The 13,817-nt window shown below is 38.4% G+C and overlaps 1 protein-coding gene across 2 annotated transcripts in view; it reads left to right on the top strand.

Annotated features, from left to right (window-relative positions):
• The first annotated feature begins 128 nt into the window (after nt 1–128).
• LOC137408342 (uncharacterized) overlaps nt 129–13,817 on the top strand; it is a 35,760-nt gene continuing 22,071 nt past the window's right edge. For both annotated transcript variants that reach the window (XM_068094837.1, XM_068094838.1), the window contains exons 1-5: nt 129–289; nt 437–947; nt 6,935–7,072; nt 9,259–9,381; nt 13,064–13,164. In XM_068094837.1, the coding sequence (XP_067950938.1) occupies nt 459–947; nt 6,935–7,072; nt 9,259–9,381; nt 13,064–13,164 (851 nt within the window). In that variant the 5' untranslated portion in view covers nt 129–289; nt 437–458. The remainder of the gene's footprint in view (nt 290–436; nt 948–6,934; nt 7,073–9,258; nt 9,382–13,063; nt 13,165–13,817) is intronic.

Genomic DNA, 13,817 nt, shown 5'->3' with positions numbered 1-13,817 from the left:
GTCATTTTATTAACGGGTGGCCAGAAGAAGTATTGTAAAAGATCTCCGCGTCATCAGGCTAAAGTTGACAAAACCTGAAAGTGTGAGTGAGAAGCGGTTGGTTGAAAGTGTTTGACTACTTGGATTGGAGCAGAAGGCACGCTTGGTTAGCGACCAGTTGAAGAGCAACGCCAATCGATAAATGACAGTTTACTGCGGTTGAAGCGACTAGAAACAGCTTTCCGAGCATGTAACGCGACATATTACGCTAAATAATATTTAGGGTAGCAGCATGATCTAACAGGTGCAGGTATGTATCGTACTCATGATTATTAAACATACATCCGGTTTCGCCAAATTATTAATTAATGTTCCTAGCCACCTTTTAGGCAAGACCGATATCAATTTTGTGTTCATATATTACAATTTTGCTTAATAGCATTATTTACCTTTATAGTTGAGACAGACAAGAAAACAATATGAACACTGACCAAGACAGCATAATCTTAAACTGGCTCCAGAGTTTGGGAATGCCACAATATGCAGCAGCGTTCTGTGATAATGGCTACGATGAACTGGAAGTCTGTAAGTTGATAAAGGATGAAGATTTAGATGCTATTGGCGTTACAAATCCGCTTCACAGAAAAATAATATTGGACTCGGTTCACAGACTGAAATGTGAAGGTGCGACATCCGTGTACTTTACCCTGGAAGAAGTTAATCGAGCTAAAATGCATCAACGTTCGTTACAAAAGACTTCACCATCTTGTGAGTCAACCCAGAGAGACTTAATTTACGATGTTTCGCCAAGGCCTAATCACAGCGCTTTTGTACAAACTCATTCGAATTCAGGTGGACCAGCAGCGTATTCTACAGCTGCCATAAGTTTGCCACTTCCTATAGAAAGACTGGTTAGGAGCAAACTTGAACAAGAGCAAGTGGATGTCCGGTCTCTTGTGCATATTCAGGTAAGTTTTTGCAAACTATCTAGCCTAGCAGCTAAATTAGTGGCAGCATATCATGCTGTTGTGCTAAATGAATTTGACAGCTTTCCCGCTCAGCAAGTAGGAGCTGGAGTCGTATGACATCTCAGGCTAAGTTGAACCCCATAAATCTTACAGTGTATGAGCCTGCACTTAATACTAGATGTATTGGGAAATGAGAAAGTGTGAATTGGCCTTAATAAGGGAAATAATCTATATTTATCCCATAAAGGAGGCCTGGAAAACTGTCAATCATGCAAATAAGTCTTTGGGACTCAATATTAATGATCATTTTTGGGGAGTGCACTGTGACATATTAGATGGAGTGTCTGCGAGTTGCGGGTAAATCATGGGAAATTTTCTTTGCAATTTCCTCTATCCGTTGTTTTGCTCAGTCTCCACCCTCTTCCTAATGATTTGAAACTTTTCTCAGTTGTAAATCTAATACCCACTTTCCTCGTGAGCTCCGCATCATTTCCTTTTAAAAGTGGTTCTAGCTAAAAAGGTCTGCTCACTATCTGTAATGCTTCAGAATGGTGTAAACAAATGCGGCAGCCATTCCACTCTTAGGCCACCCTGTTGGTCATGGGAACTTGCCACATCGGCTAACCTGCTGCTAATTGCTACCAAATACATGTGGAAGTTTGTACCACCTGCAACAAGCCTTAGACATAACAATTGCGCGCCATATCGACACCCTATCGCTAAGCTGTTGGGGATGTCAGTCTATGCTCAGCTATTTTGTGTTTTACACGGCAACCATATGGATATGATTCAAAATTACTGCAGGTTGCATGGTAATTAGTAACACATGGCACCCACACTACAAGCTCTGTGACATCATACCGCGGTAGGCTGAGCGAATCTTGTTTGAGAGTGACCGATGACTCTAGCATTCGATTAACAATAGGCTGCCGGAGGAAGTTGGCAGGTTGTTGTTTGTTTTAACATTAAATTATTGATGACTATCTACATCTCGGCCTCAAACAATCAATAATTTTAGAGATGCCAACCGACATGTATGTAGCTGATGCATTTCAAGTACACTTATGTTTCAACTATAACATCTTAGATCGTCTGAGATCCTAGAGACACCTTTCAGGTTGCACTAGCGCCCTAGCAGTCTAGTGTGCCGTGAGAGTTCATCAGGTGTAATAACTATGCATACAATTATTCCATAATATGGGAAGCCTTAGATTGTCGCAGATGCTAGAGAGTTTTGTTCAATCTAGGTAAATTTTGTGAGTTTGAATTCCGGATGGTGCAATTTTTTGTCGAATATCCAACCATGCTACAGATGCACATGGCTCCTATTATAGTAAAGATTGTTGCTTCAGCGTAAGTACCGAATGTACCGAATGCAGACATGAAAAGGTTAACAACATCTGCAGAGTTGTGGTGAGAGGTCTTGATTTAGTTGTTACTTGGCTCTAGTGCTTAACTCAACTCTTGCATGTCATGGTTGAGGCATATTCCTTTGTGTGTCAGACGAGTCTCTCATTGTCTATCACAAAGAGTGTACTTAGATTATTACATGCCTTGCAACGCGTATCACCCTCCAGCAATTGTATAACATTTGGCATTGAGACGTCCAATAACAGTCCTGTCTTACACTTGCTTAGGCTAGATCCGCCATTATCACTTAGCATTATGGGTAATTGTGTTTTTAACAGGCGGACATCGCTATTAAACATTCACATTTGCTGTAATATAAAATGATGTTATTATTTTACGTAGATGAAAATCGTTAGCAATGAAACCTTCACACCTTAATGAATGCGTTTTACAAAGGCACATGACTGCATTTAGATAATACGATATGTAATTATGCCAGTTAGCACTGGTCAAAGGAGAGTTGATATATGTTTCTCAGCAGCGTCTTATGGTGTTTCATATCATACCACAATTTTATAGCTACACTTGCACTGGTTAGGGGAGACAACTATTGAAGTAGCTTCGGCTCTGGTATTCATGATTATACCTCAAGGTGACAATAACCTTGAACTGCCGCATTGAAAGTTTTATAGAAACGTGCAGCTTTTATAAGGTTTGAACCCTTTTTGTGGGAATTACTCCGGTTAGGGAAGACAATTCTATGGTTAAGATTCATGAGTATTTTGTGTTCATTTGACCTTCCGCTCTAATTTAATTTATTTATAATTAATTGTCTAGAAAAGAGATAGATTTAATATGGTAGTCATGCAAGGACTCTACCACTTACACGTTTACTGAAATATGAAATTGTTTTCGACCTTTTAACACGACCTTGAGACTTGATAACTATGGGATAGAAGATCATACATAGTCCAGTTTTACAGCTATAGCAAGGTTTTATTAGATCATAGTTCTGAAGTTGTTGGCGGAGGATGCTTATAATATGTAGCTTGGTGATTCACCCGACCCTTCGCAATGAGGAAAATGGAGACCTCGATGGTCACACACAATACAGTCATACTAATCAATACGGACAGGTTAACTATGATTGTATTGACATTGCGACGCTCTCATCTGTGAATTATTGTGCTTGGTTTGCTCAGAGCATGTTGAGGAAAGCTTGTCCGTTATCTCATGAAGATATGAGCCTGGGACAGCGCATTTACTGCTGTCTAGAAAATTAGCAGCAATAAACATGCATGCATAAAAGCTTCTTTGTCAACGAGCAGCGAGCGCGAAGTCATTGTCATATGATGGTTGATGTTAGAAATCTCTGTAAGGCTAGACAGTAGACAGCACGCATGTATAACCTGCTTTCACCCAACGTTCTCTGACTGAAGCCTCTAATAGTGAACTAACTAACCCTTACTCATATCCAGTAATGCGCTCTATCTAGGTGTAGGCTGGTACTCGGGCTATCTATTATACCTTTGTCATCATAAAATAACTGGTTTGAAAATATGTAGGACCTATAAAACCTTCGTATTGTCTCTGCTACTAACTTGATGCATAACCGAATCATAGAGTGTTTGTACAAGCCATTGCTCTATAATATATATTCTATTTCGCTGTATCACCATCATTTTAATATAATACTGTTGGATGTAGAAAAAGCAAATTTTCTGAAATAGCCTGCTATTACATCATCATGATGATAGGCAAACTTTATATCAGCAAGGATTCGGGCTGTGTGGGCCGCGACATGTGGCACAGCTATAGGTTTACATAGGCCTACATAGGATTGACCAATTTGGGTTGAAATCAGCCACTCTTGCAGCTCTGCTGAGAGGACCTGCGGTTCAACTGGCATGGCAAGCCTTGTGACCCCCTACATATACAAGTCTGAAATAGAGACCTTATAGCAAGTCTACATTGATATAACATTAGATTGAACTGATCCATTCTACGTCCAAGCAATCAAACGTTTGTTTTGTTTTTCTTTCATCTCCTGCCACCTAGTGCAAACAGGCCTTTCTTTCGCTAGTTCTGTTTGCGCAGCTGTAACTGAATACTTAGCTTGTGCAGTGATCAATTTGTGAGTCACAATGTACTGATGAGTGGATATCGTATGCCTAAGGAGAGTACACAGGCTAAATGGATGGCTTTGATTAGAAAATAATCCAACAGCCCATTGCCTGTGTTTGTTGTGATAATCAACCCTTGCTTATCATTCCATTGGCTCACCACTGTAATTATTTTGTGGAATTCTGCTGAATGCTCTCTTGGCTCCTTCACTTTTGGACATTGGTCTTCCTCATTGGTAAACGTCAAAGCATACGACAGCAATATTAGACAATTTCGATGCTGACCGATCTTTGCTGGTGTGGCTGTGCTACTAATACACATGAATCCTAGTGAGTTCGTGTGTATTAGCGGTACCAGATGCTTACCTTTGCTGTTTTTCTTGGCTCGCTTGCGCAATACGGGCTGCACCTGATGCATCAGCTGTACTGAAATGGAGTTGTTCTCTTCCGTCTATGCAGCTTGGCTGCGATATTATGTCGGTCGCTCCATTGGTAATCATAACGGATTTAGCCCAGAAATTTCTGTTTAACCAGAGGCCAGTCTCTGCGGTAAAGTTTAGTAGAACTTAATAAAGCTCTTATTTTTTTCTCTTTTTCTCTCTTGTAGAACTCTTATTTTTCTTGAAAATATTAGATGGTAATATGCTAGTACTAGCATTACACACCTATTTCACCTGCGTGCTATATGATTGTTATATGCACGGGCACTACTGTAACAAATTGTAACACAAATAATAATAAGAACACGAGGGGCCTTGAGAGCTATTTAAATAGTTTTTCTTGTTGACCAATGAGAGTATCCGGTAGAATGTAGAGTAGAGCGATTGTTGGTGTATCGCATGAAAGGGTATAATTTGCAGTTATTACTGCAGGTAGACGCGCTTGAGGTGTTCCATTGCAACGATACCTTCATCTCGAAGATCACTTCAGTCTGATAGTACTAGTAGTCTGGCAGTTGTTGCCCCATAAGATATCGTAGGCAGTAGAGTGTCAGTCTACCAACTGAAAACTCGTGCGTCAAATATAAGTTCAAACACATAATATGGTGCTTTTCAAGTCTAAATAAAATTGCTTGATTACTCAATTAATAATGTTACTCTATTATAATGTTTGGTGATACGCAGTGACAAGTTTGTTTTCTGAATGACCATTTGTAGGATACCGTGGTTTTTAACATTAAAATGAAATAGATTCATTATCAATTATTTATCACGAGTTGAATGAATGTGTCAGTCTCTTTGTCGACACAGACGCCAGTCGAACGTGAATGTATTTTATAATTTGAAAGTTTTATATGCTGGAGCATATGTTTCCTTGTAATGATGTCGATTATGATGTTGATTTTAGTATACTTGTCAGTAATTACTGCATGGAAATACTTGTAGCATTAAAGTTAATGCGTTATATACAACTATGCAAAAACTAAATGTTATGTTAAAAATTAGATTAATGACATAATCGTTACTATTTGAGTAAGCGTTGTGTTCATCTGAAGCCACACCTAAAGATTAGGAAAAAGAACATTTTAATACATGTGCCAATGGACCACTTCCATATATCTAGGAATAACTGTGTGCATACTTATCCTCTGCTCTTTATTGTCGCAACTGACGATCTTTCTAATTATTCACATATGTTAACTATATGTTGAATGTTCAACAATTTGAAATTACCAAAATCTAGGGATCTTTTCTATAATAAGAACAGAGTTCGTCCATCTGTTGTTCGTCCACTTGTAGCTATGGTTGGGTGTTTAGAAAAAAGTTGCATCGTATGGGAACTTCAACTTACAACTTTAAATATGACCGATACTCCAACAGATACGTGCAACAGATACGTGGTGTTGTCTGCTAGTTAAACGTATTTTACTACTTTTATATTTGTGCCTTATCTATCCACATTTACTTGCAGAACCACTATTACCAGGTTTCAAAAAACTAAGTATTATAAGGGGTCAAAGAATTTGACTTTTGTATCGTGCACAAATGGAAAAGTGATCGTGAGCAGTGGTTGACTGTATCAGTAGGAACCTATCATAGCCCATTCCATTTAGGGTCAACCAGTGCATACAACTCCTTTGCTTCTCTATCTTATATTGTGTCTAACAACCCTTTGAAAAGTGCTGTCAGGTCAACTAGGAACTTTCTATTGTTTTATGGCCTCTCTCATTAAGGTAGCGTGTCATTACAGTGCTAGCGGCACCTGCCCCGCTTGTCAAAACAACCTACTCCAGTGCTGCCAAACCACTCCTCAATTTTTAATAACTAATTTGACTAGTTTTTATCCTGGACCTCTCTTTGTTTTGTGCAAATCTTTGAGTATTATTCATCAATATTTAATTAGTCATTTATAACATGCTGATGTAAGCTGAACATCTCTGTTATATGTACATTTGTTGTTACTCACGTGTGTCACAGGAAATAAATTCACTCACGTCTGTTTGTGCGGTCTGAGGAAGCCTGCGTAACCATAGCGATGGCATATGTTTTGCATACAAGAACTGTTGAATTGCAGGCGGGAGAGAGGAATGTTTCCATGCTTACTGCATTGGCAATGAGATATGCAGAGGAGCTGTCACAGGACTATCTGCAGGTGCTGTCAGTTCTTGAGTCTCTCTCACACCCGACACATCAGCACCTGCCTTCACAACAGGTACTTTTATTATTAGCTCTAGCTATGCAGTAGCTAAGGCCATGGAGGCGCTAGCAGCTCTATGCATTGTTACATGTTGCCTTTTGGAACTCTTTTGTTCACAACTTGTCAACAATCGTATGCCATGCTTGTTCGTGATTATGATCGGAAGACGAATTTTCAGTGGCTGAGAGAAATGTCAAAGTAGCTACATTAGGTTACGTTATTGCAATAAATAAAGGCTAAAGCCTCGCTTTTGCTATAAAATAGCTTGATTCCTTCAAACGGCTGGTTTAAAATTTTGTTTGTGAGCTTTCTAATTAGTACGGCTAGTGATATGCACACTGGTAATACCCCCTAACACCGGTGAATTCACTTCCCTGGCAGGTGCTCCCTTACCTTTTGTCATCCTTACCTTATTTGTATTACGGTTCTATTAAAGGTTGACTTGCAACAAAATTCACATTACAGTTATTTGGTGTCAAAATATTCACCATGTTTTACTCTGTTGTCTTGTAAGTGCCAAAAATGTGGAAATGTGATTACAAGCTCTTAAAAGCTCCAAAACGAAAAGCCACCGTAGATTGGAATATCTTTATTTTGATGACGTAGTCATGAAATTTGGTTATTGTCTTGTCACGTGATGTTCTCACGTGAATTGAAAGGACAATAAAAAGCTCTATATAAAACTTTTCGTGGCACTAGTTTATGACAAACACTTCGGGTTTTACCGAAGACCCCGTATCAAATATAGATGCTCGCTACTTTACATTTTTGTTTCGGTTTGGTCTAATCGGTAAATCGTAATCTGATCATGTGACCCAATACTTCACAAATAATTTCTCTAGCACTTTCGATTATCACAGGTGACCAACAGGCTCGTCGTGATTATCAGACAATGATATGTACTCCTTCAAGGTAAGGCTAAAAAATTTAACAAATTTTTACGGTAAGTTATAGGATATCACTGCTAAGTGACAGCATTACGATGACGATAAAATAGACGCGTAAGAACAATAGACATGGTTTTATTGAATGCGTGAAGTATATTTGTGAAAATATTTCGACGAATAAGGTTGCATAATAATGTAAACAGAAACCATCTCTCACAACTACGTCACATTTGAGCCGTTTTGGAAAGAGAATCCAAACTACGGCGGTCTCGCATGTCTGCGGTTTTCTGTTCGTTTTGAGTTTTTAAGAGCTTGTAATCATCTTTCCACATATTTTGCACCTACAACACAACAGAGTAAGACATGGTGAATCTTTTCATATCGAATAACTGTAATGTAAATTTTGTTGCAAGTCAACCTTTAAAGATATATGTTAATGTGGGTTGATTATCGAAAAACAAATTATCACATTTAAAAAACCCACTTGTTATTTAACAACATTTAAACATATTGTTATAAATAACTTTAAAGCAGTTCTATTGGCTACTTTTCAACTGTTGTTGGTATATTATATTGTTTTGGGTAAGCGATAAGCTGGTGGATGCCAGAAACCATCTCTCTGGCACCCTTCAGGGCAACTGCTCCGCACTGAGTACACTGAATTGTTCAAACTCACTCTGGCATTTTAATGTAAAGTTAAATTTCAAACTTAACTGAATAATTTGCTGACAACTAAAATATATATTATGTGTCAGGAGTAGTAGCCTCTGTTAAGTAAACTCGGAAGTTAGCCTGTTGATGGTAGATTTTGTCTAAGTTTGCGATGGCAAAGTCTAAGTTTAAAGTGAGAGTGTTGTCCTTGTCGCCTCCCGCTTGTCTTGCTTGTAGTTTGCTTTTTCCAATTGGCCACCGACAAGCAGATCGGTTCAATTTCAGTTCCTTAGCTTGGCTATTGTAGTCGTCGCACCAGCCAGGTGCGCTTGTCCGAATACCTCCATTGTTTTCATTGACTTTGTGTTTTGTTGTGTTTAAAGATACAGCTAATATAAACAAATTCCCTAATTAAAGCGATTCATCGGTTGTCTGATGTACTCAGTTGACGCTAGAGTTTTGCTTCCGATACATCACGTGACCATCAGCGCTCGAAAGGAAATCTAGTTTCCAAAGATCAGTTGATTTGACAGTATCCATCCACCCCGCCAATTATTTGTTCAGTTGCCTGGCTGGTGTGATGACATAATACAGGAAATCGCAGCAGTTTTTTATGTTATTTGACGTAACCATCTGATTGCTTGTACATCCTATTGTGAGCAGGGAGAGCTGAGGGGTGCTCACTCGGAGACACATCTCATTAGTAAGGACATCTGCGAAATGTCTCTCGGGAGTCGTCAGCCTCCGGCCGTGCCTACTAGTCCTCCACCACTCAATACTCATCAGGTAGGATGTATAACCATGTACCGTCATTCAACCAAAGGTGTTTGAGTAGGTGCTGACAACTTTAAGTACAGCGGTAGTTTCATGTTCTATAATGAAGGTCAGAGTCTAAGGTTATGTTCGTTGTGGTACGCTTGTTCACAGCAGCCGAGCAGGATGCCGATGATGTGATCTACTTAACTATCCATTATACTAACTGAAAATATGACTAACACGTGATTATCAACTCCTTTTTGATTCGCCAAACTTTTGTAGATTTTTAAGGCGTTCCAATTTGTAGCAAAAATCTTAGTATGAATACAATTATGGTGGCGCTTCTCTCATACTTCAGTTTCAAACGATCATTTTTCAGAAGCTAAGTATATTTTGAATAACTGTTCATCATTATAATCTATATTATATTATATTGTAGAAGCTTAAAGATCTAAAATTCTATTATTACTTAATTTTGGATCTTCTTAGTATCAAACCTGTTTAAATAACAATAATAATATAAAATAGCACATGCGAAACTTCCCCGTTCCGCCTGCTCATGAAGAATGAATATCGTTTTGCTAAGCGTGTTATGTGAAGCAATGCGTAGACAGCAGTGAAATTATATAGTTGTCAGTAGGACCTACTATCACATCAAGGGCAGGTCAAGGGAGACAACCCTATACTCGGTTGTGACATGAATCAGAATATTAATAACTTGCTGTGTGAAGTTTGCATATTACATACGTTTAATGTAACTCTACCATTTTGAACAAATGAGCTCCGAACTACCAGCTGTTCAGGATATGGACTGATCTTATTGATACCAATTTCTTGACCCATTCCAGTAATTCCTTTTATACCTTTTGTTGCTTCAAGTGTGCATCTGTAGATTTCCACATAACACAAGCACCAACATTAACAGATGGTTATTCTGTATGAACTCTAAAATTAGCTGATGAGATTACTTGTAAAACTGACGCCAACCCGCAATTTCGACTCCCGCTCTTTGCTGGCTGCTCTCGACTGGCCCAGCTGTTTCTCATATGTCATTAGCATATGTAATCTTATTCAGTCTCCCAGGCTACTGCCCATCTATGTTAATTTCAAGGTCGTAATTCGCCAAATGTTTCTATGACTCTTGATTTGCCTGCGAACTGGAAGTTCTTATGAATATAAAATTTTTCTAAGGACAAAGACAAGAATGTTATAGGATGAGATTGCGGAACTACTGCTGTCACCGCAGTGAAACAATATATATATATACGTATATATACAATAGATATTCCTATAACTTGAAATATCCATTCAGAGAACATTTATAGGGAGTTTACGTTATACAAGCAGTAAAATACGTGTAAATTGCCTAATACCTTCCAAGATCGTCCGAACCTCACCCCTTTGGCAATTCAAATAGGAAAAAAATCAGACTAACTTTTAAACTTAGTGACTGGACAGTCATGATTACAGAAACGAGTGTACGCCTTCGATGTTGAGTTAAATAATTTATTTTCACATTTTTCTACGGAGAAAGGTCAATGCTGTACAAAAAAATTGTGTATGTCTGAAATGAAGCAAAACAAAAATATATCTTGCTATAATGAGAGGAGTGTATGCCTATCTGTTTTTCTGTAGCCACTGTTAGAGGTTACGATAAACATCGCTTTCAATGAGACTCGTGACATTCAGCTTGGTAGACCGACACTCTAACGCCTCTGCCTGTCGGGTTCTGAATAATTGTGTAACTACCTATTCCCTAGGTGCTTCATCGACACACCCGATGATCTCTCACAGCACACTAGACTACCAGAGTGCTAGTATATAATAGAGATATACCTATACTAGACTACCAGGGTGCTAGTATATAATAGAGATATCTCTATACTAGACTACCAGGGTGCTAGTATATAATAGAGATATCCCTATACTAGACTACCAGGGTGCTAGTATATAATAGAGATATCTCTATACTAGGCTACCAGGGTGCTAGTATATAATAGAGATATCCCTATACTAGACTACCAGGGTGCTAGTATATAATAGAGATATCCCTATACTAGACTACCAGAGTGCTAGTATATAATAGAGATATACCTATACTAGACTACCAGGGTGCTAGTATATAATAGAGATATCTCTATACTAGGCTACCAGGGTGCTAGTATATAATAGAGATATCCCTATACTAGACTACCAGGGTAGTAGTATGTATAACAGAGATATCCCTATACTAGACTACCAGGGTGCTAGTATATAATAGAGATATACCTATACTAGACTACCAGGGTGCTAGTATATAATAGAGATATCCCTATACTAGACTACCAGGGTGCTAGTATATAATAGAGATATCCCTATACAATGGAACCTCGGTCCTCAACCAATTTGGTTTTCGACTAAACAAATTGAGATTTGTCCATCTCGGATCTCTAACATAAATTCAGTTCTCGACCGAACCGGAGCATGTGCATTAGAATTAAACGTTCGAAACAGCTCCTGAAACAGCATGGAAACATTCGCTAACAAAGGGAGAAGCAAGTTACACTTCATAGGTTCTTTACAAAATACAAGGAGCCATCTGGGACGACGTCCTTCTACCGAAGAGATTTGCTAGGGAGACAACTCCTTCATTCAGGTTACTCTAAATTGTTTTGGAGGAGAATTCTCTTTTAAAGATATGAAGTAAACATGCCATTGCTGTTTCTATTTTCTTTTTTACACGATTTTTGATGTAACTGAGCTCTTGTATTTTTCGCTGTTTCGTTATTAATCTCTGCAATTTTTGTGTTGTATTTTAACATAGAATGTTGTCGATGTTTTAAGAGCAAAACATACGAAATGTTTACTTTTTGTTTTCTGTTTTCATCATCGTAAATAGAAAATATTTTATTAAAAATAAACATGATCTATATCTACCCGTTTTTATTTATAGTATGTAGTATAGGGGGCCTACAGTACAGTTGATGGTGTGAAATGTTAAAAAAATGCTTTACTAAAGTTGTTATCTCAGGCTTGGAATGGATTAAAGTTTACATACATCAATTGTAACGGGAATAATTGTTTCTTATTTCGGACCACTCGGTTTTCAAACAACCTTCTGGAACCGGATTAAGTTCGAGAACCGAGGTTCCACTGTACATCGTTTTCTCTCACAAGTGCGATGAGAGAGCAAACACTATCTAGTAAGGCTAACTATGGCACTCTCATTCGAATTGAATTTGATAACTTGTACCGATTTGATGCTTTACATTATATGGAATTTTTTACGTAATACGAAGCAAAAACTCTACATATTTTATTTAAGTATTTTATTTATTTAAGTGAAAATCACGTTATGGATGTGTTATAAGATCATCTACTGTTCATTTTCCATCCAGTTTCACTCTTGGCCGCCCAGAATATGGTACTTGGTTTTCATGGTACCATATTTACCTGGTCAGTCTCAACATCAGCAACCCCAACTTGGGTGGCCTTTTATGGGCCAGGCTGGCCTTCGAGCGACTCCTCTCTCTGATTATCAGACGAATGTTTTGTTTAGGTACTACTGTCATAATTGTATGACTCACCTGCCATACCCTGCCTTCAGCTCTATTGTTCTCTAGGTTTTGTTATCAACAGCTATTGTTATCACTAGATTCTACTGCTTCTCGATAGCCAGTGCCTTTCCGATGTTGCAATTCCGATGTTGCAATTGTGGATATAACTTTTGTAGATTTCGAAGGAAAGCGTGTCAAATCCAAACTTTAAGCCAACCCATCAGTCCTTGCATTACCTCAGATCGCAGCCTGCAGCCAATTTCCATCAGCCAATCAGGTAACTGTGATAATACACTGCAAGCGCCTTACCGAATTTGCCTCGCTGAAGCATCACACAATGTTTGTCCCCAGTAATAATCAATAATATTCAAGCCATCTTCCATTTTCTCTCGCGCGACTAACTCTTTCCTCTTGCCTTCCTTGCAATATCACCACTTACCCGCTGTACGTTCTTTAGGTTATATGGTAGCTTTGTTGACGCTTAAATGGCATTTGAATATGAGTGAAAACAACAGTTGACAGAAAATCTGTATAGTATATCACCACTACATAAAACTGGGTATGTTCTGTTCGAGATTTATGGATTTTTGGATAACATACTGTTATTGAAGTGTTACATATGATGTGAAAAAAAGAAGTGGTATGTTCAGTTGCTGTTTAGTTTAGAACAGTTGTTCCCAACTACCTTGGAGCCATGGACCCCCTGAGCTCCTTATCTAAAAGCCACGGACTCCTTTATAAACATCATAATATCTGGTGTTTATAACAATGCATTGTAAATTGAAATGTTTTATTTTCCATGGATCTTAGTATATCGCTGAGAGGGAGAGGGAATTATGTGTTTGCTGGTTAGAGGTTTAGTTTTTTGTACTACTAACCGGAAATCAGGTACTATCCAGCGATTGATGCACATACGTGATAAAAGTCTGT

This window comes from Watersipora subatra, chromosome 11 (genome assembly GCF_963576615.1).
Source record: "Watersipora subatra chromosome 11, tzWatSuba1.1, whole genome shotgun sequence".
In the NCBI taxonomy this organism is placed as follows: Eukaryota; Metazoa; Bryozoa; class Gymnolaemata; order Cheilostomatida; family Watersiporidae; genus Watersipora; species Watersipora subatra.
The sequence above is the reverse complement of the archived record's forward strand: the minus strand, read 5'-3'. Positions and strand labels throughout refer to the sequence as shown.